The 25,262-nt window shown below is 51.6% G+C and overlaps 8 protein-coding genes across 8 annotated transcripts; 4 read left to right on the forward strand and 4 right to left on the reverse strand.

The window, feature by feature from the left end:
- Positions 1-1,009: 1,009 nt before the first annotated feature.
- GT037_004880 (uncharacterized protein) lies at positions 1,010-6,148 on the reverse strand (the record flags this gene model as incomplete). The annotated part of the gene is made up of 5 exons (XM_038929927.1): positions 1,010-1,109; positions 1,168-3,876; positions 3,943-4,291; positions 5,337-5,824; positions 5,874-6,148. The coding sequence occupies 5 exons, from the start codon at positions 6,146-6,148 to the stop codon at positions 1,010-1,012; spliced, it is 3,921 nt and encodes a 1,306-aa protein (XP_038786877.1).
- Positions 6,149-6,629: 481 nt separating this feature from the next.
- Positions 6,630-7,622, forward strand: GT037_004881 (sec13 protein; the record flags this gene model as incomplete). Its single annotated transcript, XM_038929928.1, has 3 exons — positions 6,630-6,790; positions 6,840-7,289; positions 7,340-7,622. The coding sequence occupies 3 exons, from the start codon at positions 6,630-6,632 to the stop codon at positions 7,620-7,622; spliced, it is 894 nt and encodes a 297-aa protein (XP_038786878.1).
- An 876-nt stretch (positions 7,623-8,498) lies between these two features.
- On the forward strand, positions 8,499-9,536 carry GT037_004882 (uncharacterized protein; the record flags this gene model as incomplete). The annotated part of the gene is made up of 1 exon (XM_038929929.1): positions 8,499-9,536. The coding sequence occupies one exon, from the start codon at positions 8,499-8,501 to the stop codon at positions 9,534-9,536; it is 1,038 nt and encodes a 345-aa protein (XP_038786879.1).
- Positions 9,537-9,986: 450 nt separating this feature from the next.
- On the reverse strand, positions 9,987-10,845 carry GT037_004883 (uncharacterized protein; the record flags this gene model as incomplete). The annotated part of the gene is made up of 2 exons (XM_038929930.1): positions 9,987-10,554; positions 10,607-10,845. 2 exons carry the CDS (start codon positions 10,843-10,845, stop codon positions 9,987-9,989), a joined length of 807 nt encoding a protein of 268 aa, XP_038786880.1.
- Positions 10,846-11,758: 913 nt separating this feature from the next.
- GT037_004884 (uncharacterized protein) lies at positions 11,759-13,522 on the reverse strand (the record flags this gene model as incomplete). The annotated part of the gene is made up of 1 exon (XM_038929931.1): positions 11,759-13,522. The coding sequence occupies one exon, from the start codon at positions 13,520-13,522 to the stop codon at positions 11,759-11,761; it is 1,764 nt and encodes a 587-aa protein (XP_038786881.1).
- A 722-nt stretch (positions 13,523-14,244) lies between these two features.
- GT037_004885 (uncharacterized protein) lies at positions 14,245-18,585 on the forward strand (the record flags this gene model as incomplete). Its single annotated transcript, XM_038929932.1, has 5 exons — positions 14,245-14,600; positions 14,652-15,461; positions 15,508-15,589; positions 15,634-15,713; positions 15,765-18,585. The coding sequence occupies 5 exons, from the start codon at positions 14,245-14,247 to the stop codon at positions 18,583-18,585; spliced, it is 4,149 nt and encodes a 1,382-aa protein (XP_038786882.1).
- Positions 18,586-19,540: 955 nt separating this feature from the next.
- Positions 19,541-20,857, forward strand: GT037_004886 (uncharacterized protein; the record flags this gene model as incomplete). The annotated part of the gene is made up of 2 exons (XM_038929933.1): positions 19,541-19,674; positions 19,855-20,857. 2 exons carry the CDS (start codon positions 19,541-19,543, stop codon positions 20,855-20,857), a joined length of 1,137 nt encoding a protein of 378 aa, XP_038786883.1.
- A 94-nt stretch (positions 20,858-20,951) lies between these two features.
- GT037_004887 (uncharacterized protein) lies at positions 20,952-24,647 on the reverse strand (the record flags this gene model as incomplete). The annotated part of the gene is made up of 11 exons (XM_038929934.1): positions 20,952-21,233; positions 21,313-21,813; positions 21,879-22,184; positions 22,241-22,275; positions 22,339-22,395; positions 22,461-22,677; positions 22,832-22,879; positions 23,510-23,718; positions 23,783-24,196; positions 24,262-24,374; positions 24,478-24,647. The coding sequence occupies 11 exons, from the start codon at positions 24,645-24,647 to the stop codon at positions 20,952-20,954; spliced, it is 2,352 nt and encodes a 783-aa protein (XP_038786884.1).
- Positions 24,648-25,262: the final 615 nt, after the last annotated feature.

Raw genomic sequence — 25,262 nt, forward strand, 5'->3', positions numbered from 1 at the left:
TCTGGGCGGTCGAGACGGTGTTCACACTGCAGAGGTTTCTTCAGTGCAGCGCTGGCAAGGAGAGGGAGGTGCTGGGGACTGCCGCAGTAGCTCGGTCAGGGATAACTTTAGGGTGCAGCAGGGGCCACCACAGCGGGGAACACTTCCAACACCTCAATGTGTTTCAGACACCCGGCCAAGTCGACGCATGTGCTCTCTCCCGTGTTGGCTATTCACTTTGCTTGTGCCGCCTCTCTGCATTGAGCCAGCACGGCACGCGTCCCGTCTGCCGCCACGCAGCTGCTGTGCCTCCAACCCCCGGACTCGAGTACATGAGCCTATCGATAGGAGCCTCACCGACAATCCGCGACAAGAGGCACGTGTCAGGACACATGGATCAAAGACAAAACAGTCACGTGAAAACAAAAACATAAGAACGTCAACCATCATCCATTGAACCATTATACTACACGACCACAATAAGGTACTTTGCATCCGCCAAGGCGAGCCGCTATCCCCATCCTACCATCTACCCATTCGATGCCAGGCCCAAAGCCAAACAAGGCCCGCAAAGTATATGCAGGACCAACCTCCTCAACAGCAACGCTGATGATACCACGGACGGGTATAAAACAAATCGACGACAAAAGTCTGCCGAGAAACAAACATCCTGGTCCCATATATCAGACCCAGAGAAAGGTTATACTAAGACAATATATGAATATGTAAAGGGGTGAAGAGAAGTAGTATGCGTGTGATCGTGAAGCCCATCGTGGGTAAATGCGGTAGTGGTAACCAGTGGACCGTAAAACGCCAAAGGTGTGTAAAAAAAAACGTCCTGAAATACGATACGGTGGTACCGAAGATAAGCTGGTCGAAGAGTTGAGGAGCCAAAGAGAAGATGATCGTGTATAAGATGTCGGCATAGTCATTATGCAGTCGAGGCCAGATTTTTTGACGCGCTTATAGCCATTTCTGCCTTGGTCTTTTTGCGTCGGGCAACGACCTGAACTTGTACGTGTTGGCAACATCACGTCGTTGATGCGCTTGTGGCCATCAACGCCTTGACCTTTTCGCGCTCAGCCACAATCTCAGCTTGTAGTTTGCGTGTTTGGCGCATAGCCTCGTCCCTGTTGAACCGTTAGTGCCCACCCCTCATCGATAGTATTCATGTTAGCATAGACATACCTCTCAAACTGCAAATCCGCAACCTCCATCTGCGCCAAGTTCATCCTGCCAACGACCTCCTCCATCTCGTGATCCGCATCTCTAAGCGCCTTCTCCAGCTCCTCAACTCTCTTCTCTAGACTCTCCGTCTTGGTGGCTTCAGCAAGACTCATAGCGGGTCCACTGGAAGTAACATCCAGCCTCGGGGATTTCTGCGAGAAGACTGGACTACTTGGCAGCCTAGGCGAGAACGCTGACGGGGAAAGGAGACCGGATTTCACACGGCGAAGATGGTTTGTGTGGCTTTCTTTGATAGCCTGGACCTCGTCCTCGTGACGAGCGACGGCTTCTTCGGAAGACTGTTGAGCGAGCATGACTTTGTCTTCGGCGGCCTTGAGGCGCTTCTCTAGCTGGATAATTTGCTCAGTGGACCTGCGCTGGTCCTGCTCACCGCGCATGATAGCATCGGTGAGACGACTCCTCAACGCACCGTTAGCAGTAAGCTGCTGCTGGATCTTCTCAGACAGCTCATCCATGCGGGTAGCTGCCGCAAACAGCTCTTTGCTAAGCTCTTGCTCCTTGCCCAAGTGCTCAATCTCGGACTGTTGGAGCGCACGAGCTTGTTTGCGGTATTGCTCTGCTTCGTTCTGTGCGTAGTCGCGTTCGGCTTCTGCGTCAGAAATACTCTGCTTGAGGAGATCCAGCGTGCGTTCTGCTTCGGCACCGGCAGCACCGAGTGAGTCTGCATCGGTGGATTCGAGCTGCTTGACGCGAGCGAGTGAAAGAGCATGCGTAGTTCGTAGCTCGTTGTATGCCTTGTCCAAGGCCAGAGGTTCGTTTTCTATTCTTATCTCCGGGATTGAAATGTCGTGTTCACGGAGTAACTCGCGAAGAGAACCAGTCTCTTGCTGTGCGCGGTCCAGGTCCATTCGTAGACCCCCAAGACCCTTTTCGCACTGCCATTTTTGCTCGAGGGCTTCGTCGGCGCGGCGACGTAAGTTGTTGACCTCTTGGCGGAGACCAGTAACTTCCTTGTGGAATGCGGTCCGGCGAGGGGTGAGGTTCAAAGCGGCGTCTCTTTCTGCTTCTACTTCTTTGATGCGACGCTGAAATTCTTTTTGTTGTAATTCTTGGCGATTCAACAGGAGTTTGAGTGCCTTGTGGAGCGCGTCTCGCTGCTCTTCTAGTTCTTTCATTGGGTTGGTAACTGTCGGTGCACCAACCGGCGATATGTCGCCTGACCTGTCCTTGACCGAGTTGGACCGTGACAACGAGCCCCTCTTCGAGTTCAGGCCCGCGGAGCTGCGTGCGAGTGAATTCGAACGTGTCAGACCGACGCGCAGGTTTGGCAAAGGGCCAATGTCTCCTTCTTCGGCAATGGACTGGAATTGCGCGGATTGTGGCGCCTGTTGCTGCTGCAGTCGTTGCTTGACGAGAGACTCGTTCTCAGTTCGTAGTTGTTGGATCTCTTGTTGCATGCGCGTTGTCTCATATACAAGCTTTTCTGTATCGGCTGCATCGCCTTCGAGCACTTCAAGGCGCGCCCTGAGTTGCGGTACCACTTCGTCCCGCAAATTGTCAGCCTCGTTGCGATGTTTCTCTAGCTCATCGCGAAGCGCCGTGAGGAGATCCTCGAAATTTTCTTTGACCTGCCTTTCCTCGGCCAGGCGCCTCTTCGCATCCTCGAGTGACATGGAAAGCTCTTTGACCTTGGGCGTTTCCACCATTGAGCCTGCTCTCGACTTGTCGGTGACCTGATCTTCGAGTTGCTGCACTTGCTCTTCCAAATCTCTTCGGCGTCGCAGCTCCTCTTGTAGTCGCTCCGCCATGCGCACCTTTAGTGATGCTCGCTCCTGCTCTGCCTTTCTCCGTTGCATCTCCACTTCTTCAAGCTTGGCTTCGGGATCACTGATAGGAAAGCGTATCGAGCTCGTACCAGAGTCTGAGTAATAGTCACTAGTCCTTCGGTTGTCGGGCATGACACTCTCGCTCGCGGCCTTCCAGCGTTCAACCTCGTCTTCTAATTCCATCTCCCTTTGGATAGAAGCAGCAAGTTCAGAGCTCACCTCGCGCAACTCGCGCTCCAGCTCCTCCACGTGAGCATTCATCTGGGGCGAGGACGATAGAAGTGGGGTTCCAGGAACGTTGAAATAGGAGCCGAGTGAATTGGCAGCGGGTATGTCTAAGCCGTTTGGTTTCGATTTTGACGTGGGCTGTTTGTGGCGTGGAGATTCAGGTGACGAATGTTCTGAGAAAGCGGTAGCCGGTGACTCGGGCCCGTTCTGAGGACGCGAATTCCAGCCAAAGAAGGAAGTGAATCCACCTCCGCTTGGTGATTTGGGCTTTGTGTTTTGTCTCGCGAGTGAAGGCTCGTCGGGACCGTAGTTGTAGTCGTCCATGAAGTCCTCGGTAACACCGTTGAGGTCGAGTTTAAGGTCTGGCGGTTGCGAGTTGTTGTTGTTATTATTGTTGTTGTTGTACAAGGGCATATTCGGCATAGTAGGAGATCGAGCGTGTGCTCCCCGGATACCGAAGGCCTTCAGTGCCTCGGTCCTACTCTGTCGTTGGGGGGTGATGCCGCTGACCGATCGATCATGCCGCGCGGCAGACGGGACGGAGGGGAGAGCTTTGTTGGAGCCTCGCTTTGCGACCGAGAGAGAGCTTGCACGAGACGACTGGGAGAATCGGCGGGGCGCGGCTGCCGTCAGAGGCGTCCTTCCATGGGGGTTGCTGTGTTGTGTTAGTGAGTGTCAAAGAAAGGAAAGCACGCGTGGCGAGGAAGAAGTAAACACTCACTCGTCGAGGTTCCGGGGCAGGAAGAGGTCCTCGTCACTCAACGGCGGCGAAAGAATATTGTCGGGGGCGCGTCCTCCTTGAGCAGGGAGATCAGAGCCCTTATCAGGGTAGACTGTAGCGATTGACGGTTCTTTAGATTGTCGATCGGCAGCAAAGCGACCAACTACGGGAGAGTTTGCAGGTAGGGGCTTCCTGCGGACCGGGGACTGGACGGCGACAGGCACAGCTTGGGACGACTGGGAGCGAAAAGCAGCAAAAGACGATATGGCAATCGAGGCCAGGGACGAGCCCTTTTGGCGAGGCGGAGAGGCGTTGTTGGGAGGATGCGCGCCCTCGGGGGACGCTTGGACTGCTTGCATATTATCGTATTATTCCCCCGCGATAGACATGACATGCACAAATGATGAGCGCAAAGAGAGGTGCAGAGTCAGCCAAAGTCGGTTGTTCGAAAAAGGGGACCCGCCTAGCGAGCCTAGGTACATGTGCCGGCGAAGGGGCGCTTTGGGGTTGAAGAGCAGATCGCGGCCCTGGAATTGGTCAAATCCACGCGCTCATCCGTCAGCACCTGGCCGCGATGGGCGGTTCGCGCTGCTCGAGTGGAGCGAGCCGCGCCAGGGGGGCTGCGTCCGGCGCTGCAGGTACACTTTTTAGCCGGCCAATAAGCGCGGCGGACTAAGGGGGCGGTTCTTGGACGATGTCGTCGAGGTTGCGATGCTGTATATGATTCGGGAGCATACTCGCCCTCAAAGTGGATGGTGATTCCAGAGTCGCGCGCTCCGATTGACGTTGACGCTGACACACACACACGGTGAGAAGGCGACGTGCCGAGGCGCCTGAGGATATGAAACACTCCACGAAGCACCATCACCGCTCACAGGATTCAGTCCCAGTGCATGGCAAACGCAACCCTGCCATGTGACACCCGCAACGGGTGGCTTGCATTCACCTTCATTTTGGAATCGCGCAATCTTCCGACGCGTACGGAATCACCCAAATGCGGAAGTCATCACGCTAGGGGCATCTGTCTTGGGATGTGGCTCAGCCGCGAACGACGGACAGTGCTCATCGCAATGAGTCGTGGAGACAAGTCCAGCCTCTCGGCCTATCTTAGCTAACGGTGAGGTATGTTCCTGCGGAGATGACGAGGCCCCTGGGATGCAATCTTAGGTTCATAGCCGCGGGCGCATATCTCGCGCCCTGACTAGCATGTGCCTGCGGCCTTGACTCTCAGGCATGCTTCCGACCTCCGCCGCAGCATAACTATCATGCCATGGCAATGGCAATTTCAATTTGGTAATTCCAGCACCGACTTGACAATGCGACGCTTGGTGCGTGGTCTGATATTAGTAGTTATAATAAGTTCAAGGTGGATCACCGCCAACCGCCAACCCGACCTTCGTCCCATCGCTCCTTGCGCTCTGCTCGAAGGTACGCAATCTTCCGGCCTTCTCTCAAGCGCCTTACAAAGTCCGTCACTTCTCGGTCGCTGGCAACGGCGTCTCCACCGCCAAAGCCTTCGCCTTCGAGAAAGCTCTCTTCAAGTCCCCGGCAGAGAGCCTCTTGCTCGCCTACTGAAGCACTCAGTCGTTGATACAGGGCCGGCGGACTGAACTCTCGGAGTGCTTCGTCCTGTTCAGTCTGCTTTGCTCTCCACTGACGTTCCAAAGCACGGAGTGCCAGTAGGCGCGACTGTGTGCCATCGCGCTGATGCTGGACATGTGCTTCAAGCTGCTTGAGTGATTCTGCAAGTCCCACGTTCTGTGCAAGAAGCGCCTGTAGAGGCGCGATTGATGCTGGCAGCGATGGATGTGTTGTATCAGGATTGTGAACTATAGCATGCTGCAGTTCCGATGTTTGAAGCACATGGTGCAAGTCCTTGGTCCTACTCGTACCTTAGTAGTGCATGTATCAATGACGCAGACTTGGCATACGGTTTGTCCTTGAGCACGTCGGGTAGCCACCCATCTTCAGGCGGTTGGACTGTGGGTTGCTCGGAGTCTATCTGAGAATATTGCTGTTGTACACGAGGACTTTGCTGCTGATCCCCCGAATACGATGATTGACCCGGTGGGGGTGGGGGTAATGGAGGTCCCTGTGATGGAGTGGCATTCCCACTTGAACGTCCTGGCTTTGGGGGCGGGGGTGGAGGCGTCGATGCATCGAGTTGGTAAAAGTTTTGAGAGTTAACTGGGGACGAATAAGCCATGATGAAGTGTAGAGAGTCGGACCCCAAGCGAGGTGGTGTTGCATGTGATGGCGTTGGGCGTTGCTAGCGCGTCGAGGTATTTGATCTAATCTTATCTCATCTAGACCCCTGCATTGAGGCCACAGCAGCATCAACCAACTCTGGGGCACTTTCAAGCTGTGGACACGTCTGGACGCGCCTGGTCATACTTCTGCCTACACACTTTTTTGGCCGCCTACAAACAACGACTCTACCTCTACGTTCACTCACTGTCTCTCGCCAGAGTAACACCACAACGAAAATGGCAAGCACATCCCCACCAACGCGCCCAAGCTGCTCCCGCTAACTTGCGACTTCCGCTCCAGGCCAACGTTATAGCGAATTCGGGCCACGATGACATGATTGTACGTTCTGCATAAACGCTCCACAGACCCTCGCCTCTATCTTCACCCGCTTCTATCTTCACCCCACCTCCGTACTTCCCAGGCCACCTACTCGCGCAATGGCAAGCCGGAATTCGTCTCCAATGTATATTAACGAGGTACAGCATGATGCCGTTCTGGACTACTACGGCAGGCGGCTCGCGACATGTTCCTCAGACAAGACCATCAAGATCTTCGAGGTGGAGGGTGAGAAACACACATTAGTCGAGACACTGAGAGGGTACGTCACTCATCACCGCGTTCCACGATCCGTCCGCTGACTGCCACAGCCACGAGGGCGCCGTCTGGAGCGTAGCATGGGCCCACCCCAAATACGGCAACATTCTCGCCTCGTCCTCGTATGATGGCAAAGTCCTCATCTGGCGCGAACAATCCGGCAGCTGGCAAAAGATCTACGAAGTCGCCCTCCACACCGCCTCGGTCAACCTGGTCGCATGGGCCCCGCACGAGGCAGGCTGTCTTCTCGCATGCGCATCTACCGACAGCAATGTTTCCGTACTCGAATTCAAGGACAACAATTGGACACACCAGATCTTCCCCGCGCACGGCACAGGCGTGAACAGCGTGAGCTGGGCACCTGCCTTTGCGCCAGGACAGGTTTTGAGCGCGAGTGGGAACCAAGCTGGAGCTGCGAAACGACTTGTTACTGGAGGTAGCGACTGCCAGGTCAAGGTTTGGGAATTCAGTCCTGAGAGCGGTAGCTGGAACGCAACGCTACTGTATGTCCTTTGATTGACTCGACAGCATGTACTAGACTAACATGAACCAGTGGTATCCACGGCGACTGGGTCCGCGACGTAGCATGGTCCCCCACCGTCCTCTCCAAATCCTACATCGCTTCCGCGTCTCAAGACAAAACCGTCTCTATCTGGACTTCCTCGGATCTGCGCGAGTGGAAGCGTACGCAGATTGATGTCGACGCTGCGGCGTGGCGCGTGAGCTGGAGTCTTAGTGGTAACGCGCTTGCAATTAGCACGGGGGACAACCGGGTTAGTTTGTGGAAGGAAAGGTTGAGCGGGGGTTGGGAATGTGTCAAGACGATTGAGGAGTAGAACATCCGTTGTCCTATCACGGCGCAGGCTGGGCCCATCAGATGTTTTCCTGTACGGTACGGGAGAAGGCTGAGACCTCAGTGGTGGACGCATGATGAGTGGTTCGGCGATGATCAGGGCCGCGAGATTACTGAGACGGGCACTTGTTATCGGGATGGGTTCGAGGGGGGGTCGTGGTATGATGGGAGGTGGGATGGTCTTTGATAGAGCGCGGTACGAGCGCACAGTTTTGATATGAGCAAGTAGTGTGAGACGGTAGTCTTGAATCGATTTCTCCAACAGCAATCACTGACGAGCTGCTCTTTGCATGTTGTCATCTCCATTGTGTTGACGCTATTTGGTCTTGTAGCTCATGTCGTCAACACATGCTTGGTTATCCAATGGTGTACCTGCGTACGATCGCCAAGTGGCCGAATTGAATAAGGCGCCAGGTCAAGTGCGAGATGCCGTGTTCGACAGTTTTCAAAAGTTGCCCGATATGGAAGGTAAGACGGGCGCTAAACTTCAGCCTCATCGAACCCATCAACATCTGGCCCTTACTCCTAGCTTCTGATACTTTACAACTACCATCCACATCAGAGACTAATACCCGTTTCGATGTCCTTGATCAGTCGGTAGTCTAGTTGCAGTGTGATACCGGCGTGCATCTGTGTCTTTGAGAAAGAGGCGGCCACATCTTGCATGTGTTGCCTAGACGCTAGTCGTCTACAGCCAATCTACCCAGGTTCTCAAATATACATTTTTCACCACGACCGTCCGGAGACATCCCAAGAAAAGGAGTAAGGAACTATAGCGGCTGCAGAAGTTTGCAACGAGTTAGCTTCGTCCCTGTCCACGACGCTACCATCACCCCATCAAATTCCACCAGCTCCAGCAATGTCGACCAATCCAGCAAGATCGAACCAGACAAGCCAGACGACTTTAACACCACCCCAACTCGAAGCACGAACCATACTCATACATCTCCTGACGCGGCTCTCCCAGCCAAAAGATGACGATACCCCCACGAACCAGCGGTACGACGAGTACTCCACATGGATCAATCAGCATAGCATCCCCACGCTGACCACCTCTCTCTACTCCATGATCCGGCCCCAACTCTGGACTCTGCTTTCTTCCCGACTATCTCTCGATGCTCTGAAACATGTTGGCGGCGACTTGCGGCTTGAGACTCGAGGTGCCATTTACTTCAACGGCATCCTCGGCGTTGACAAGCGTCTGCGCATGTACGTGGGGCAGAGTGGCAATCTGAGGCAGAGAGTGGCTCAGCATTTGAACTTTAGATATCGTAGAGATCATTTCAGCTTGCATTACTATGCGCTCGAGTGGAGTGTGTATAATGTATTTGGCGTGTGTGCTGTTCTTCCTTCTCCTCTTCCTTCTTCTTCGTCTTTGGTGCCGGGCATGGAGAGGTCCGATTTGGTTATGAATGTGCTGGAGATGTGGATGTGTCTTGTTTTTAGGTCGTTGCCCTCTTATACACTGAAGGAATGGCTGCCAGACGACGATCTGGTCGAGAAAGGGAGAAAGACGGCAAAGGAGGGGGTAGTTGGGGGCTTGAATGTTGCTACTCCGCTTGATCAGGGAGCTGGAGTCAAGGATATGCCGTTTGTGGATCTGAGTGGAGAAGTGGATCCTGTTGTACGGGATTACCTCAGGGAAGTGAAGAGGAGGAAGGGCGACGTGCAACAAGTGGAAAATGTGAAGATCAAAGATGGGATGGTGGAGGTGGACGAAGAAGAGAGGGCGCAGAGGAAGAAGATGTATGCAGAGAAAGTGAGGAGGTATCAAAATAGGAGGGATAAGGATGTTGTTATTCCCCAGTGGGTTTTTCTTGGTGCCTTGGCAGTTGGGGTAGGGGTCTTGCTGTTCAGAAGTAGTGGAGGGCTGAGAGGTAAAGGAGGGTTGAAATAGAAGAGGTGGCCTTGTATTGCTGGAGTAGGAATCTCTTGCCTTCCAAGAGAAGAACCCCATTCAGCACATCCAAAGCTAACGTCAAAGGTATACCTAGTGTTCTATACGTGAGATCATCAAGAAGCTGGTAGTGTGTACTGCAAGGTATGACTTTACGATAAGATTCTATCCACGTCATCTCCACGGTAAGTCCAACTAGATCAAATGTGCCAAAGAAACGTCGAGATTGACGTTGTCAAAGTCGTTTCAGCCGCAGTGTAGATGATGTGGAAAGCTACAATGTAGACTGTTGTTTCTCTGGAGGGCAGTAACGCTCACTTGCGGGCATCTGTGCAAAGGTGTAAAGTCTGTACCACAGGAAATCTGAATGGCCCGTCGCTTGTGTGGTATTGTAGGGATATGAGATAAGATAGATTCATAGTAAGCCACCGCACCGCGCACGAATGTAAGTTAACATATAACAAGCACAGTCTGTACTCTTGTTACAGTTGTCTGCGTAGAGAATGTGGAAGTCTCGGTCGCGAAGCTCGTGACAGTGGCTGTAGCCGTGTTGGCTTCCGTCACAGTTGCAGTAGCGGAAATTGTACTGGGTACCTGATCGAAAGAGCATAGATTAGTGACTGGAGAACCAGATTGATAGAGCTTTGAGAGACCTACTGTAACTGAAGTCGTTGTAGTCGCGGCAATGCCTAGGACTGCCGTTCTAGTTGTACTGGAGGTAGGCACGGAGAGACATTTGCAAGCCGAGCTAAGAGCCTGGCCTTCGGTGTATTTGGTGAAGCATGTAGGCTTCTTTGAGGGAACGGCAGCTGCCCGTTTTTGCTCATCTCGAGCGGTTAAACATCCGGGCAAGTAGCTCGTAGTACGAGAGACAGTAGTAATGGTTGATGTCGTTGTGGCTATTACTGTAACAGTCGCGACAGCGGTCTCGGTTTGAGTTGTATCTTCAGTAGCCGTGACAGTCGCGTCAGTCGTCGTAGTAGATCCAGACGTGATTGTGCTAGTCTGCGTGATGGTTCTGCTCGCTATTAGCAACAACAAAACCCAGGGTATGAATATGGGTATGTTACGCAGTGAAGGATGTTATTGTGGAAGTCTTCGTTACTGCAGGAATCTTGAGGTAAGAAGAGCAGAAGGGTGTGGCCTGAGTTTGCTGCTTTGCGACAGTAACGAGGCCACGAACAACGTCACAGAACAGCTTCGAGACTATTGGAGATGCGGGCTCAGGAACCGGACTTCGAGGAACGGAGATTCCGGCAGCGGGAATCGTAAGACTCAAAGCCAACCCGGCTATCTTGCTGAAGTGCATGGTGGGATGTAAGAGACAATAGAGGCTGCTGAATTGCTGTAGAATATTACGCTGAATTCTATGTGGGTGGAGCAATGGAATGGAGGGAAGAAGAGTTTTAAAGACATCTTGGATTGCTAGGCTGCTTGCTGTTCACCCTTGCATGTTACTCTGGAACTTTTAGTTTACTGGAATGATTGGAGTCGGCGATACCGGCACTGTCTGGATGGTGCAGCGGGAAGTAAAGCTACACTCCAACGCCACCAAACCCACCTACCTAGCTTTTGTTGTTCCTCGTGAATATACCATCTCAAGCCCAGAGAGTCGCTTGTCGCTCACAGCAGGGTGCCGGTCAGCCAGCCACGTATATCCCCTGGTCAAAAGCATGTGTTGGCTTCGCCGGATCTGGTCACATGGGTATAGGGCGTCTAGACAATGCTAGGTTGCTCTACGACAATCAAGCTTGAAATTGCCCAAACTGGTAAGGCCAAAGGCTTTTTGTCTGTGTTGGTATGACTCTATTCAGCCCTGCGGGACGACGCATCATCTAGCTAAACTTCAGTATGTGGCAAACAAAGGAGCTTGACGACTGTGGAAATTGAAATGCGATCTTGCATGTTGATCTTCGACCTTTTGGAGATAACGACGCTGAGATAGCATTAGTGGCGTCGGCTATTCCTCCGGAAGCCTCGTAGTCCGAGGCTAAAGAATCCTTCGACGCCCAAGGTTCTCCACAAATTGCTTCCCCACGACCTTTTTGTCCAATTCAAAGTTCTAGACTTCGGAATTCCCGCCTTGCGGAGCTAGGACAACTGCGTCTGGTTGAAGGCCCCCAATTCCAGACACCCCAAAACTGCTTCGCAGCCAAGTGCGCCATTACGACCACCAAGCGGAGTGCGTCGCTTTATGGTCCGACTGTTATGATAGCTCCCAACTAACTTGAGCTGCATATATCATCTAACGGAACAGCGACTGTGTTGTAGAAGTCGATTGCGGTGACTGGCCCTTTCAGGTTCAAGCACCAATGAACTGCATCCTTGTACTTCGTCCCCATTCGATACGCGACTTCGGCGTCAACACGCAAGTTTACCCTTCTGTGGAGCTCCTTTGCCTCGAGCTCATAAAACTGCTTCATGTCTGGCGACAAAGCAACCGATGGCACCTTTCCAGGCTTGCACTTGGCAGCAAGTAATGTCATGAGGGGAGACCAGAGCGCAATCTCGAATAGCACTAGACCCAAGGAATAGATGTCGTAGTGAATCTGATACCCAGAGGCTGCCTCGCCTTGGTACAGCGGATGCCGATATATGGCTGCTTGTAGGTCATGTAGAACCTTTCCACGGTCAATGGTTTGAGCCTCAGTATGCTGACGGGAGTAACCGAAGCCCTGAATCAAGGCAGTTTCAATTTGCCGAAATCCGGCTACAGTCCTCGTGGAGTAGACTTGCGGAAAGACGATGTTATCACTGTTGATGCCTTTGTGCATCCAGTCACTACCATAAAGCTTAGCAAAGGTGTACACTATACGTCTGGCGAGCCTGTATCGTGTTTCAAGGGCGGGTTTGAACGGAGAATCGAAGAGCTTGCGCAAGGAAAGTGGCTCGCTTGCGGCGGGTCCCAATGTATCCAGTGGACTCAGCGGAAACCGAAAGATGATCCACCAGCAGTGACGGTCTGGATCATCCGTGTATCCAACTGCTTGCAAAGTTTGAAGATGTCGTTGGCTCCCAGGTTTGCCCAAAAGGCAGACCAAATTGCGGATGCGCTCTTGCAGGACATCTTTGTCTTCTTCCGAGATGTTTGGATCGTATTCTTTCTTCTCGTACATGTATGCAACCTCAGGATCGTCATGTCCAGGTTTAAGGAAACGAATCTTGGCCAGGGCTGCAAGACTGGTGTCAACAAGACTCCAATCATCAGTTTTGGGCTTTCTTGGCAAGGTTGGTACTCCTTGCAGCGTTATTGCCTTACATTGTGCAAGATGCGCAACGTCCACCTCGGCAAAGCTTTTTCCATACGATAAGGAGTTTTGAAGCAGTGTCAGCCTTTCTATATTAGAGATCTCTTGGACCATGTGGAGATTGAAACGAGTTTCTTCGCGTTGGACCTCTTTTCGCTGCTCCTCGAACACTAGCTTGTGCAATCCACTGACATGTGTCTCGAGGGTGTTGACAAAATCCTCAAACTTCTCTTTATTTCGGACAGCCCAAAATAGACGGCTTGCAACTCCGATTTGTTTCTTACTGGCTGCAGATAATTTCAACTGCTCGGCTTGGATCAAAGTCTCTAGGTTTGTTTTCGGATCTGACTTTCTCAACACGCGGTGCAAGCTCCGCCTCATCTGCATAGCCATCGCGCTCGTCTTTTTGGATTCCGGGTCAGTAGCGCCTCTGAGTTCCAAGCCGTATGTGTTCCCCTGCTGTTCGAGATCGGTCATGAGTAACTCGATGCGCTTTAGTGTTCTCACGATGAGATCGCTCAATGGATGCAAAGCTGGCACAAGCTCGCCTTCGACGAGTCCAACACGTGTAGCCCAGATGCTCAGATGAGCCTTGGCTGTTTCAATCCGGATTACCAGGTCTTCGGCATCATCATCGAAGCGGATCGTCTCTTCTAGTATTCTCATGCTCTCTGCCACAGTCTTGAACACGATTGGTGCAATACCGATCGCAACTCCGGCTACTTCGAATCCGGACATGATCAGTAGGTAAGTAAGCTAAAAGGATGATACAAGATGAGGGTGCTCGCTTATTCCGACTCGTATCTCAGGCACTGGAATCTCTTCTAGAGGCGCATACTGTTACTTTCTCGATAGATCTCCAACCTAGATGAGTTTGTATACCTTGAGGGTACACTCTGATAAGAGCGAGCGTCATCGATCGGACCAGCGCTTTAGTTCGATAAAGAGATGGAAGGATGGAAGTATTCTTGGTGTTTCCGCGCGTCTGTGTTGGTGCTGCGCTTTCATCGGTCGCTGGGGGAGAGAGCAGGTTAAGTGTGAAGAAGACGGCCGCATTCTCATTATCGGCTGCGACACCAACCCGACTATGACACACACGAGGTCAATGCTTCCTCAAGCTGGCATGATGAGGTGTGTTGTTTGGAGGATTATCCAGATATACGAGCTCGGTTGCCATGAACCCCTCACTCAACTCTTGGCAGCTGAAACGTGCATCTGATGAACCCAATAGCCGTCCCGATACCAACCCTACGCGCCAACAGCCTCAACGCAACAATGCTCTTCTCGTCGGACGTGCGTTCAATCTTCGTATAACATCTCTTGGCAGCTAAATTTGACACGAGCTATCCTCCTAAACGTCTTAAATATAACGGTATGGTTTTTCTGTGAGAGGTTATGCGAGTAGCTGCGAGCTCACCTATATTGATCGACCTCTGCGCTCAACTTCGATCGAATTTGCAATGGAAGAGTTTGAGTGGATCAAGTCATTCGCTGAATCCAGCTATGGTTCAGTCAGCGATCCTGTTCCGCCACCTGTGGAACCGACAGAATCAAAGACACTGCCTGCAACAACTCCGCGGGGTTCCTTCGCTTCATTTGTCTGCCATGTTACCAGTCTAGAACGCAAGCTGCGCTCGTTCTCACCCATCGTTCTCGATGATTCCTCAGTCGTCAGAAACACAGGCAAGATCCTAGGTCAAGGAAAGACATTCATGGTCAAGCATGCTCAATGGATTCGTGATGCGAATGAGCCACCTCTCGACGTCGCTGTGAAGGAGATCATTCCGGACGCCCGAGCGACGAACCAGAGCCTGAAGTATGTACCGTTCCCCAAAATTCGATACGATGTGCTGATCACATCTCAAAGCTCTTCTACCAGCTCCAGCGGCCTCACACAGAATGATTGGAAAGAGATCTTGTTTGAGATCCGGGCTCTCCTTCACGAGCCGATTCGTTATCATCCAAACATCATTCGACTGCTGGGCATTCAATGGGGTCTATCGCCAATTTCGGAATCTACTTACCCAGTGCTGATAATGGAGTATGCATCGCTTGGTACTTTCGCGACTTTGCAAGCCTCTTCTGAGCCATTGTCGTTTGCAGCAAAGCAAAAGCTGTGCTACGATGTTGGGCGAGGACTATCCGCACTCCACGCTTGCGGGATTGTGCATGGAGACATGAAACACGAAAATGTACTTATCGTACCTGCTAAGGAGCCACTGGACGGTATATCATACACTGCGAAACTGGCGGACTTCGGTGGTGCCGTGATGAATATGACGCCTAACGAATTCCGCAAAATGGAGACCTGGACGTGGCCCTTTCAAGCGCCTGAGGTAACGAGTAATCAGCGACTTTCTAAAGATGGGATGGTACTCACAGACGTGTACGCTTTTGGTTTATTGGTTTGGAGAGCATTTGAGGACGGCCAAGGGTTTGTGTCGCTTCCTGGCGCAGCACAGGATGCATCTGATGAAGACAAGCGCAGCTTGAGCGCACGCAAAGCATCGCAAAGCTTCACTGCTAGTGCTATTGCTAGCATTCATGAATATGCTAGCATGAGAGGAATGTCGCAACGCTGCGTAAATACTATCACGTATACCATCCTCCACACCGTGCGACTGGAACCAGAGGATCGAGATCTTGTAATGGCTCAAGCAGCGTTACGAGGCTTAGAGTACGATGAGCGTGATGACATGAGATCTAGTACTGATGGCATACAGTATTGGCCATATACCAAAATATCTGCGTTTCATCAAGAAAAAGAACGAAGAACTAGCAGCCAGTGAGACCGGGGGACCGCCCGTAAGTCAGCTTCCAATTGCGAATCGTCGCTTACAGGTATCTAGGGAAAACACGGCATCGCCAGAGACGGTGCTGCGTTATTTCTTGGACGATATGGCAATGATATAGATTTGCAACATAATATGTACAGGTCGACTACTCTACAAAATCTGTGCAATTAACTGACTGCTTACAGTCCTGGCTTCCGACCTCGTCTGAACGAGCCCAATCCCGAAGAGGTACTGTTTGAGCCCGAGCGATTGAAGAAGATCTTAACCTGGGATCAACAACGGCAAATTTTGGATGAATTCAAAGCCACTGCTAATGACAGTGCAAATGCACCTGGGGATCTTATCGAGATGAACAAGACAGTCGCTGCGTTCCACGTGTTCCAATGTTATCTCCTCGAATTCGGCACTAAATTCAACGCCGACGAAACTGTACAGTGGTTATCGAAAGCCTCTTCGCATGACGATAGTCATGATGATGCAGATTACTTGGCGCAGGCTTGGATATGGCGGATCTCACGCGCGCTTGAGGTCAACGTCAACCTCACTCAGGGGAGACTTGAGTCACTGCTGAGGATCTCCGTAATGCGGGGTCACTGGAGCTGTCTCCAGGACGTACTCGAGCTGATCAACACTAGCACTGGAGCAACCCAACAGCAATGGTCGAATAAGTTTCAGCAGTTCCGTAACATCCTGCTTTCGCAAATGGGTGCCGTTGGAATGGGCTACTTCTTCTCGCCGCACATGACACCACCATGGAACAGAGTCAACTTGAGGGATATCAGTCAACTCGATGAGACAATCGCGGCTATTCTCGGCGACACGTACAACTCTTGCTTAAGAGTACTCAATTCTCAGCTCCCAGAATCGTCAACACAAGAGCATCAGCGCAGAGGAGAAACTGCATTTGACCAAGTGTATGTCAACATACGGGGACATGGTCCACTGCACTATGCCGCCGCAAGCGGCAATCTGAATGCCCTGCGTCATATGATTGAGAAGTACGACTGCGACATGAATTTGCCAAATCAGCATGTGGACGAGACTCCTCTGGTATGCGCTTGCTCTGGCGGAAGACTTGATTGTGCACTACTCTTGCTCGACAAAGGGGCTGATGCAAACGGCTATCATCATGGGCAAGAAGGACCGCTGCATTGGCTTTGTAGCTTCTTGCCCAACGAGATGGAGATCATTGCATCAGCTCTGGTCAAAGCAGGGGCTGACATCGAATTACGTTCTGGCGGCATGCGCGCGGACGTTCGTGGTATCAGAGCTGATTGGGAGCATATTTTTGAAACCAAAACAACGCCACTCGGAAGAGCAGTCCTCATGAATAGTCTTCCAGCAGTCAAGGTGCTTTTGAGATTAGGGGCTGATCCTCTAAAGAAAAGTGCCAACAAACACCCAGGTGAATGGAAAGGCGATAAGGCAACAATGGTCGACATATCTTCGCCTTTCGAATTGGCCGCTGCCTTGACACTTCCGGAGATCCTCGCGGAGTTCATTACTCATATCGATGGTCCTACTGGTGCGCCCCGAAGGAAGCTTCCAGATGTCTCTTCCGTAGTTGATCTAGCACGCGGTAAAAAAGTGACCAAATTCGATCCACTGTCATTACGAAGCCGTCTCGTGCGGCATGGACACAAGTACAAAAACAACCTTAGATTCACCTGGATGATACTCCATGCTCGTTCAATCCCCTTCCAAGGCGCCGTACCTACCGAAGAGCTCCAAAAAGTACGAAGTAGGACGCTGTGTGACGAGGTCGCCCATGGAAACCTAGACATCGTTGAGTGCCTTTTGGAACTTGGATACAGCGCTAGCGGAACTTCGAACCATCGACCCTTGCAGAAGGCTATCGAGCTGAATCACGAAGAAATGTTCAAGCTGCTCATACGGTACCGGGCGGACATTTCAGTTACGACAATGACACCTGCGGGTAATATATCCCTGCTTCATATCTGTGCATCACGACCACGTCAGTCAAGACCTGGAAGATACATCGCCGACGCTCTCATTGTAGCTGGTGTACCAATCGAGAGCACGGATAGACGTGTCAAACCACCCCTTGCGTTAGCGGTCTTGAACCAGAACTTTGATGTAGCCCAGGCGTTGATCGATAACAATGCTGACGTTGATGCGGTCTATCCACTTGAAGTGTATGGGCTGAATGGACCAGAGACCAAATCAGTCAGTGTTCTTGTGGAGATCTTGTCTCAACATACGAATCGTACCCTTGAGTCACTCAAATTCCTGTTCGGCAAGCGTGACGGCGGTCCGGCTCAGCGGCCTGCATTTTATGTCGATCTTACAAGCAAACTCACCATCCTACACCTTCTTGCTGGTAGCCCCAACTATACACAAATTGGGCAGATAACACCAAAGATTCTTAATCTTTGCCTCGAGATGTACTGGGATGATGAGCTCATCAACTGCAGACATCCACTTTTGGGTACTGCACTATACCACGCTGCCACAAATGGACACAAGGCCATGGTAGAACGGCTCCTACAATACGGCGCAGACGAGACGTACGCTGCAGGTCCTGACGTTGATGGTTCCGTGCAAAATTTGTTCAGGTCGCGATATACCTGGACACCGCTTTGGGCTGCGACATTACGACTTGACGAAGAACTGAAGAAGGGAGTGCTGTTTCCACAGGATGGAACGTCCGGCACATGGCTGAACTCAAACATCATACAAAATCTTGAAAAGATTGTGACTTTCCTATCCTCGAATGACAAAGATGACTTGGCGCAACAAGCCGTCGAGCAGATAAGAACCAAAATGGAGGTACTCCAAGCTGAGTTTGTTATGTCTCGAATCGAGAAGGCGAAGGCTAAGAGAGAGGGGAAGATCGTGGAAGAAGAACATCCCGCTAATCTGGGGATACTTTCTGGGAAATCGGGCGAGATAGACGAGAAGATTATACGAGAGATATGCACAGGTCTCGAAGATGAATGGAGGACTGGAGAAGTTGAGGCATTTCTTGAAGGTCTACAGCTCTGAACCGAAACAGTGCAGGTTGCTGGATCAATTGCCAGACTTTACAGAATATTGGTAGCGACGACAATGTAGGCGGCTGTGATCATTTCACCACTATGCCATTGGTGACAGGACAGTAGATGTGGTGATTATTGTTGCAGCCAACCACTATCCTCGATCTAGCTCCGCGAACACGCGATGCTAGAAGATATGGGAAAACTGTTCCAACACGGTCCACTGGTAGCCATGAGACTAGATAACAAGCTCTTCAGACACAAGAGCAACATGCACACAAAATCCTTTTCAATCCCTTACTTTCCGTGTGTATATGTACGTTCGAAAAATAGCCCCTAATGTGGACGGCACCTGCACGGAGTTTTGGCGAATTGTATCGTACAAACCCGGACTTGCCGGTTGAGCCAGCATCGTACGTCATCAAGTTTCGAGACACTGAAGTTTCTACCGACGGGGCCAGATGAACGGCCGGAACGGGATGTGGGGATGATTGATTATCCATCTTAGTCTAGCTGGGCGGGGATTCGCTCGTACGAAGGTAGGGTGGGACTAGCGCGCGTGCATTCCCGGCAGCTCATGCACTACCACGATCACTACCGCAGCATATCATGTACTATCGCAACGTACGATGTGTATCGGTTGCGCTAGCCGGCAGACTCGACTTGTACGATACGTACATACTCTGAAGCTAGTGCCAGATCTTTGCTTACTTACATCGCATTGCGCATCGTTCATTGTGTTGCGCGCTCTCATACTAGCCTGCCGTGTTGTGGGTAGTGAGGCTTGAATTGTTCTGTAAGTTGCTTGTCTCGTTGATCGACTGCATTGCTCGACTGAATTCCCCATGCCAGTGATCCAAAGCCCTGAATATTTACATTCCGCATTCCAAAATTTCTGATCTGAACAGGTCTGAGCTCCAAATTCCATTACCGAGCATCCCATCTTTACGACTGCCTCTAGCACAATGACCTCTTCCAACAACAAGGACATGCGTCCGGCCCTACGCGCGTCGTACAAAACTGTGGATGGTGTGGAGATACCGACGGACATATACCTCCCAATTAAGGTGTCGCAGAGAGATGCGCCGGTGTTGATCATGTGTGTGTGTGTTTCCATCATCTTCCCACCCTTGAGAAAACTCCCGAAGAAAGACCTATAGAGATTGAGAAAGTCGTGACCTGTAAAAGCTGGCGTGGATCACAATCATCATGTACCCTTCCAACACACTCTCTCAAGACTCAGCTTAACCCACGTCCAAGCTGTCTGACTCTTCTCCAGGATCCACGGTGGTGCTTTCATGCTCGGCCATGCGGGCATAAACAATCGAGACCAGATCGCCGACTGCGTGGAGCGAGGTTGGATCGTTCTCTCGATCGAACATCGGCTTTGTCCGGGCGTAAATGTACTGGAGGGGCCAATGGAGGATGTGAAGGATGTTCTAGGGTGGGTGCAGAACGGAGGTTTGGTGGGGGTCTTGAAAGAGAGTGAGCATGGGAACAAGGTTCGGGTCGATGAGGGCAGGGTGATGGTTATGGGGACTAGTTCGGGGGGACATCTTGCGCTGTCTACGGTGAGAGATTTCTTCTTTTTTTGTTTGGCTTACCCAGTTGGCAATTATGCGTGGGGAATGTGTGAGGAAACTGCAAGCTGTTCCCACAAGGAACATTCAAAGGAAATATCGAGCAAGACTGACGAAAAAGAAAAGGCCTGGACATCATCCACGCCACCCCTCGCGATCCTCGACTTCTATGGCGCAAAGTCCTTTTCCGCCCCCTTCTGGACCCAGCCCATCTCCTCCATGCCCGCCGCCTTCCACGCGCCTCTACCGCCATCCGACGTCGCCGCCTTGCATGCCGAAAAAACAGTCTTTATAGGCGGCACCTCTCTCGAAGGCCAGTCCGCCGACCCAACCCATCCCAACCCGCAACAGCGCCAAGCCTTCGCCATGCACGCCATCGCTACGGGAAAGGTGCTGAATTCCATATGGCCCCGCTACCCTGCCGACCTGCACCTAATTGACCCAGTGCTCAAGGTGAGTTCGTCGTGGCCGCCAACGGCGATTGTGCATGGCACGGCGGACCAGACGATTCCGATCGCGATGAGTAAAGACTTGGAAAAGAGATTAAAGGAGGCAGGGGTCAAGACAAGTTTATTTGAGGTTCAAGGGGAGCCTCATACATTTGCTGGGAAGATGACAAAAGGAAGCGCGACGTGGGATAGTCAGAGGAGGGGGTTTGACTGGCTGGAAGAGAGGCTAGAAGAATCTTACGCAGTAAAATGAAGGGATAGGCCTCTTTAAATCAGTACAAAGTTGAGCATCAACATCCATCCACACCTCGAATTTCCCTTCTACATGTATCCATCCCCCCCACCCACTACCACTGTTCCCCATCCCCCAGCACCCGGTGCAACAAGATTCTTCCAAACTTGCTCTCCCCGGGACTCCTCGTACACCAGCCCACTCTATTACCTCTCCTTGAATCCCTCCAACCTCCCGCGTCTCCCACGACTTCCTCGCTCAAATCGCCTTGTCCCTCTGTAATCGGCCGACCCCTCCGATCAACAATCGTACATCCCCTCGTCCACTGCCCACTCGTCTCAACCCTGACATCTTCCTCTTTGAACTTCCACGCGCTATTGTTGGGACAGAGCGCGTACTATTAAGTGAGGAAAAGAAAAAGATAGTCAGCAAGCGTGTCACGTGTGTTGAGGATAAGTGAAAAAAAAAGAACTTACCCAAATAGTCAGCGGGTCGTGTAGTTGAAGGCCAGCTTTCGTAGGATCTTGCTGCGGATTCAGACTCGCATTCTTCTTGAACGTTGCATCGAGAAAGAGACTAGTCCATTCCGCCATGGGACTGCCCTTGATCGGCTTCAGATTGATGTAATCTTCATACATGGCCTTGGGCAACACATGCAACTCGGTCGTGTCGAGCGGGAACAATTTGATCGTCAGCCTCTTGCTCAACTTCTCGGGATACGGTGGGAGCTGCTCTTTCTTGCCGTTGGAGATGACGGGTGGCATGGTGAGATGCGGGTTTTGAGATGTTAGTGCGAAGACGCGGGCTGATGCAATGGAGTCGGCGTAGGTATTGAACTCGGCGCCGGGTGTCATCTGGTTGCGCTTGTTTAGCGAATATCGAAGAGGGGTGTTGGGCTGTTTTATCAAGCCGAATGGTGGAACGGAAATGGAGAGGGTAGATGCGGAATAGATGAGGTGCAGAGGTGGCGGTGAACGCTGTGGATAGCCTCAGTGAAGGGGAGGAAGAAGACGTGACGAAAAGAAAAAGGACAAGAACTTACGTTTCCAGGCGCATCGATAGCACCGCCCATGACAACCACCTCCTTGACTCTCAAGAACGTCTCCGGTTCCTTCGCAGCAGCGATAGCAAGGTTCGTTAGTGGTCCAACGGCTACAATGGTAATCGTACCCGGCTCGTTCTCCCTCAACAAGTCGAGCATGACTTCGTGTGCAGGTTTGAGCGACGGCGTAAAGAGCGAGTGCTTCTCCTTGACCTTCTGCAGCGCTGCAGCTTCTTCGGGCGCAAGGTTCTTCGGCTGGGGCGTGAAAAGCGATTTCCACGTCTCTTCAGGCGAGAGATGGGGGTGCTGTTATGCATCAGCGAGAATACTACGAGGCATTGGAATGGTAAGAAAAAGCTTACGCTGTGATGTATACCTCCGAGTCCATCGACACCGTCTAAGATAGTATGTTAGTCTTTGAGTCACGAACCAATCTCGAGAAGAAGCGTATCGTTCTTACGGAAGAAGTCTGCCACCATCATATGTTCCGCCAACGGCTCTTCAGCACCAACAGCAACTGCCATGCACATTAGTAACTTCTCCGTTCCACCATCGCGCGCGATTGCAATCGCTCAAACCTACCAATAGGTTTCCTCGCATTCAACGTTTCAAACCCTTCTGGTCTTCCAATTTCCTTCCGCCACGCCCTCTCTTTCTCGATATAATGGAAAAGCGTGACCACGTTTCTCAGACAATTCTTCACCTCGACATTGCCAAAAGTCAGACTCAACATCAGTATATCCAGCTCCTCACTCTTAGCTGAGAAGGCTAGAAGCATGGCTAGGATGTCATCAACGCCCTGTTGTTGTTCTCTTATTAGCCTCTGTTCTCTTCTTTGTCGTTCTATTGTTGCTCTTTCTCCACGATCCTTGTCCACTGTCAACCGCCACTACAGTAGGCCTTCCCCCACCGACTTTTACCCCGCACTTTTTGGTTCGCAAGATGGAACTCACAGGGTCAGTGTCTATGATGATCTTGTTAGGTGCCATGGTTTCGGTATGCTCAGGTGCGGTCAGATTGAAAACGCTTTTGTTGTATCAATGTAGCGAATGTTGTTTGCTGCATGGAAGTCGCACACTCCGATACGTATGTACGATTAGATAACTAGCGGCCATGCACTACCCACTTGCATCCCTACACCAAACCACGCGTGGCAGGTGTACATTTCCCGCAAACGCGCAAACGCGGAGTTCACCGATAGCGCTCGACTCCACTCTGCAATTGTGGATCCGCGAAATGTGTCCCATGTTACATTGAAAGGGAGTAATTGCAAATGTGAAATCGAATCCAAGTGGACGGATATACATTTGCTTATATGTAAAAAGATTTCCCTTATAAAAAAAAGACAGGCGATTCATAACCTAATCGCCAGCAGGGGAACAAGACGCCGATTGGACCATATCTCTAACACGTTTGCCCTCCCAATCGCCTGGCAGAAGAGCCTTAGGCTGGAGATTTGATACCTCCCCTTTCCTCCCAACTCCTAAGTTGTCTCTGATCTTGAACACCGCTTTTCCCACGTTTGTTATGCATATATACCGAATACAAGGCGACCGTTTTCGCTGCCCAAGCGTGTAGGCACGTGTCGTGATGCGTGAACATAGTCCAAATCTCGTTGCAATCTAGTAGACCTTCTTCTTCTCGTCGACAGAGAACTGTCCGGGGCCCATGTTGACCAGCAAGAGGAGGCCGCCAACGATTGAAAGAATTTGAAAGAAGTCATACTTGGCGAAATCCTTGTGGGGGTGGTGCGGGTGCAGCGTCCACCAGTTGTTGACATACAAGTTGAAGACGCTGAGGATGAGAACGAGCATGATGGCGCTGAACTTCGCCTTGAAACCTGGTGTAAAAAGTCAGCATATGCCTCTTGCATCTAGCAGATCGTAAACAGGAATATTGCTTACCGACAACAACCATAATACAAGCCACAAGTCCCAGCAGACTAGCAATAATCCTCCAGAAACCCCAGTCACCACGGAACACGAATCCGACAAAAAGGAAGATAAGCAGCACACGTCCAGCAAGCTGGAAGTACATCTTCTTGTCCTTTTCATCGAGCTGAGGCAAACCAGCAGGCGCGAACTTCTTGCGAACCCATGAGTCACTCAAAACCATGAGCAGACCGCCCATGACGGACAAGTTGCGCAGGAAGAAGTTGAGATCGAAGACGAGTCCATAGCCAATTCCTTGCAAAACGACAACGGCCATGAGGCCCGCGACGCTGAATTCGGAGTATTTGCGGAAGATGACGCCGAAGGAGCAAACCAACATGAGGATGATGTTTGTGATGAGGAAGAGATGCGTTACGCCGTTCCAAACTGTACAAGAGGAGACTGTGTTAGCAGTCTATCCACGCTTAGGGGAAGTGGGGAGGGTCACGTACTATGGCGGTAGTCGTGGAGGTATGTGAGCTGATCGGTCCATTGCGTGACAATTCTAAGCGCATCTTCGAGGAAAGTAACGACGATGAGGAAGCGACCAATGCCGGGGAGATATCTAGTATCGGTCGTGAGTTAGCCATATTCTCAGATTCGCCAAGTCCTCGCGGCGGGCGGTGTGTGTGTAACACACCATCCCATGTTCAAAGAGCAGTACTCACGGCTTGATGGGGTCGGCGACAGTGTCCAGCATGTCCTCGAGCTTGCTCGTCTGCGCCCTTAACTGATCGAGCGGACTGGGGTCATTCCTGCTGTCATCGTTGCGCCCCGAATTGCCAAACGGGGACTGGTTGCCCAGGTGGTAGCCAGCTGTGCCGCGTATCTGCGCCATGGCTGGGTCGTGTAGTGTAGAAAGAGAACGAAAGACGAGGTGGGTGGGCGGCGGAGTTGTAGGTTAAAGCCCTGTAGTGATTTGGGCACTCCGAACAGGTGTCCTTGACGCGATTGAACTTCGGAAACGTCAGATTATGTCAGCCAGCTAGACCTATTGCGCGCACGAAACCTTGCCCACCTGTAGTCTCACTACAACTCCTTCTGTTCCAGGCTAGTGTGGTAAATTGCAGGGTGCAACTATCAATTAGCAGGCTGCGCGTGATGGCCGCAGATATATATGTATATTGCGCCCGCAGTCGTGTGTGGTTCCCAAGGTTGAGGGCCGTTGCGCTTGTCCCTCGGTTCGCGTAACTTACTAGAATACCACTTTGAGGCCAGATTGCTGCAGACACTCTTACCTATGGCGTCAGAAATATGAATCGGTACGAAATAATTCCGGCCCAATTCTGAACTAGCTGATTCACGACTTGGCACGCGCTTCCGCTATTACAGTGGAGTGTGGATGTATTTATAGTATTCACCGCTGACTCTACAAATAATCAAGGGACGGTATCACAGGGCTCGCAATTGGCTCGCACATTTAGTTGTCAACCACAGTTTCTAACTCGATAGT

Source organism: Alternaria burnsii (assembly GCF_013036055.1).
Source record: "Alternaria burnsii strain CBS107.38 chromosome Unknown 740, whole genome shotgun sequence".
Taxonomy (NCBI): Eukaryota; Fungi; Ascomycota; class Dothideomycetes; order Pleosporales; family Pleosporaceae; genus Alternaria; species Alternaria burnsii.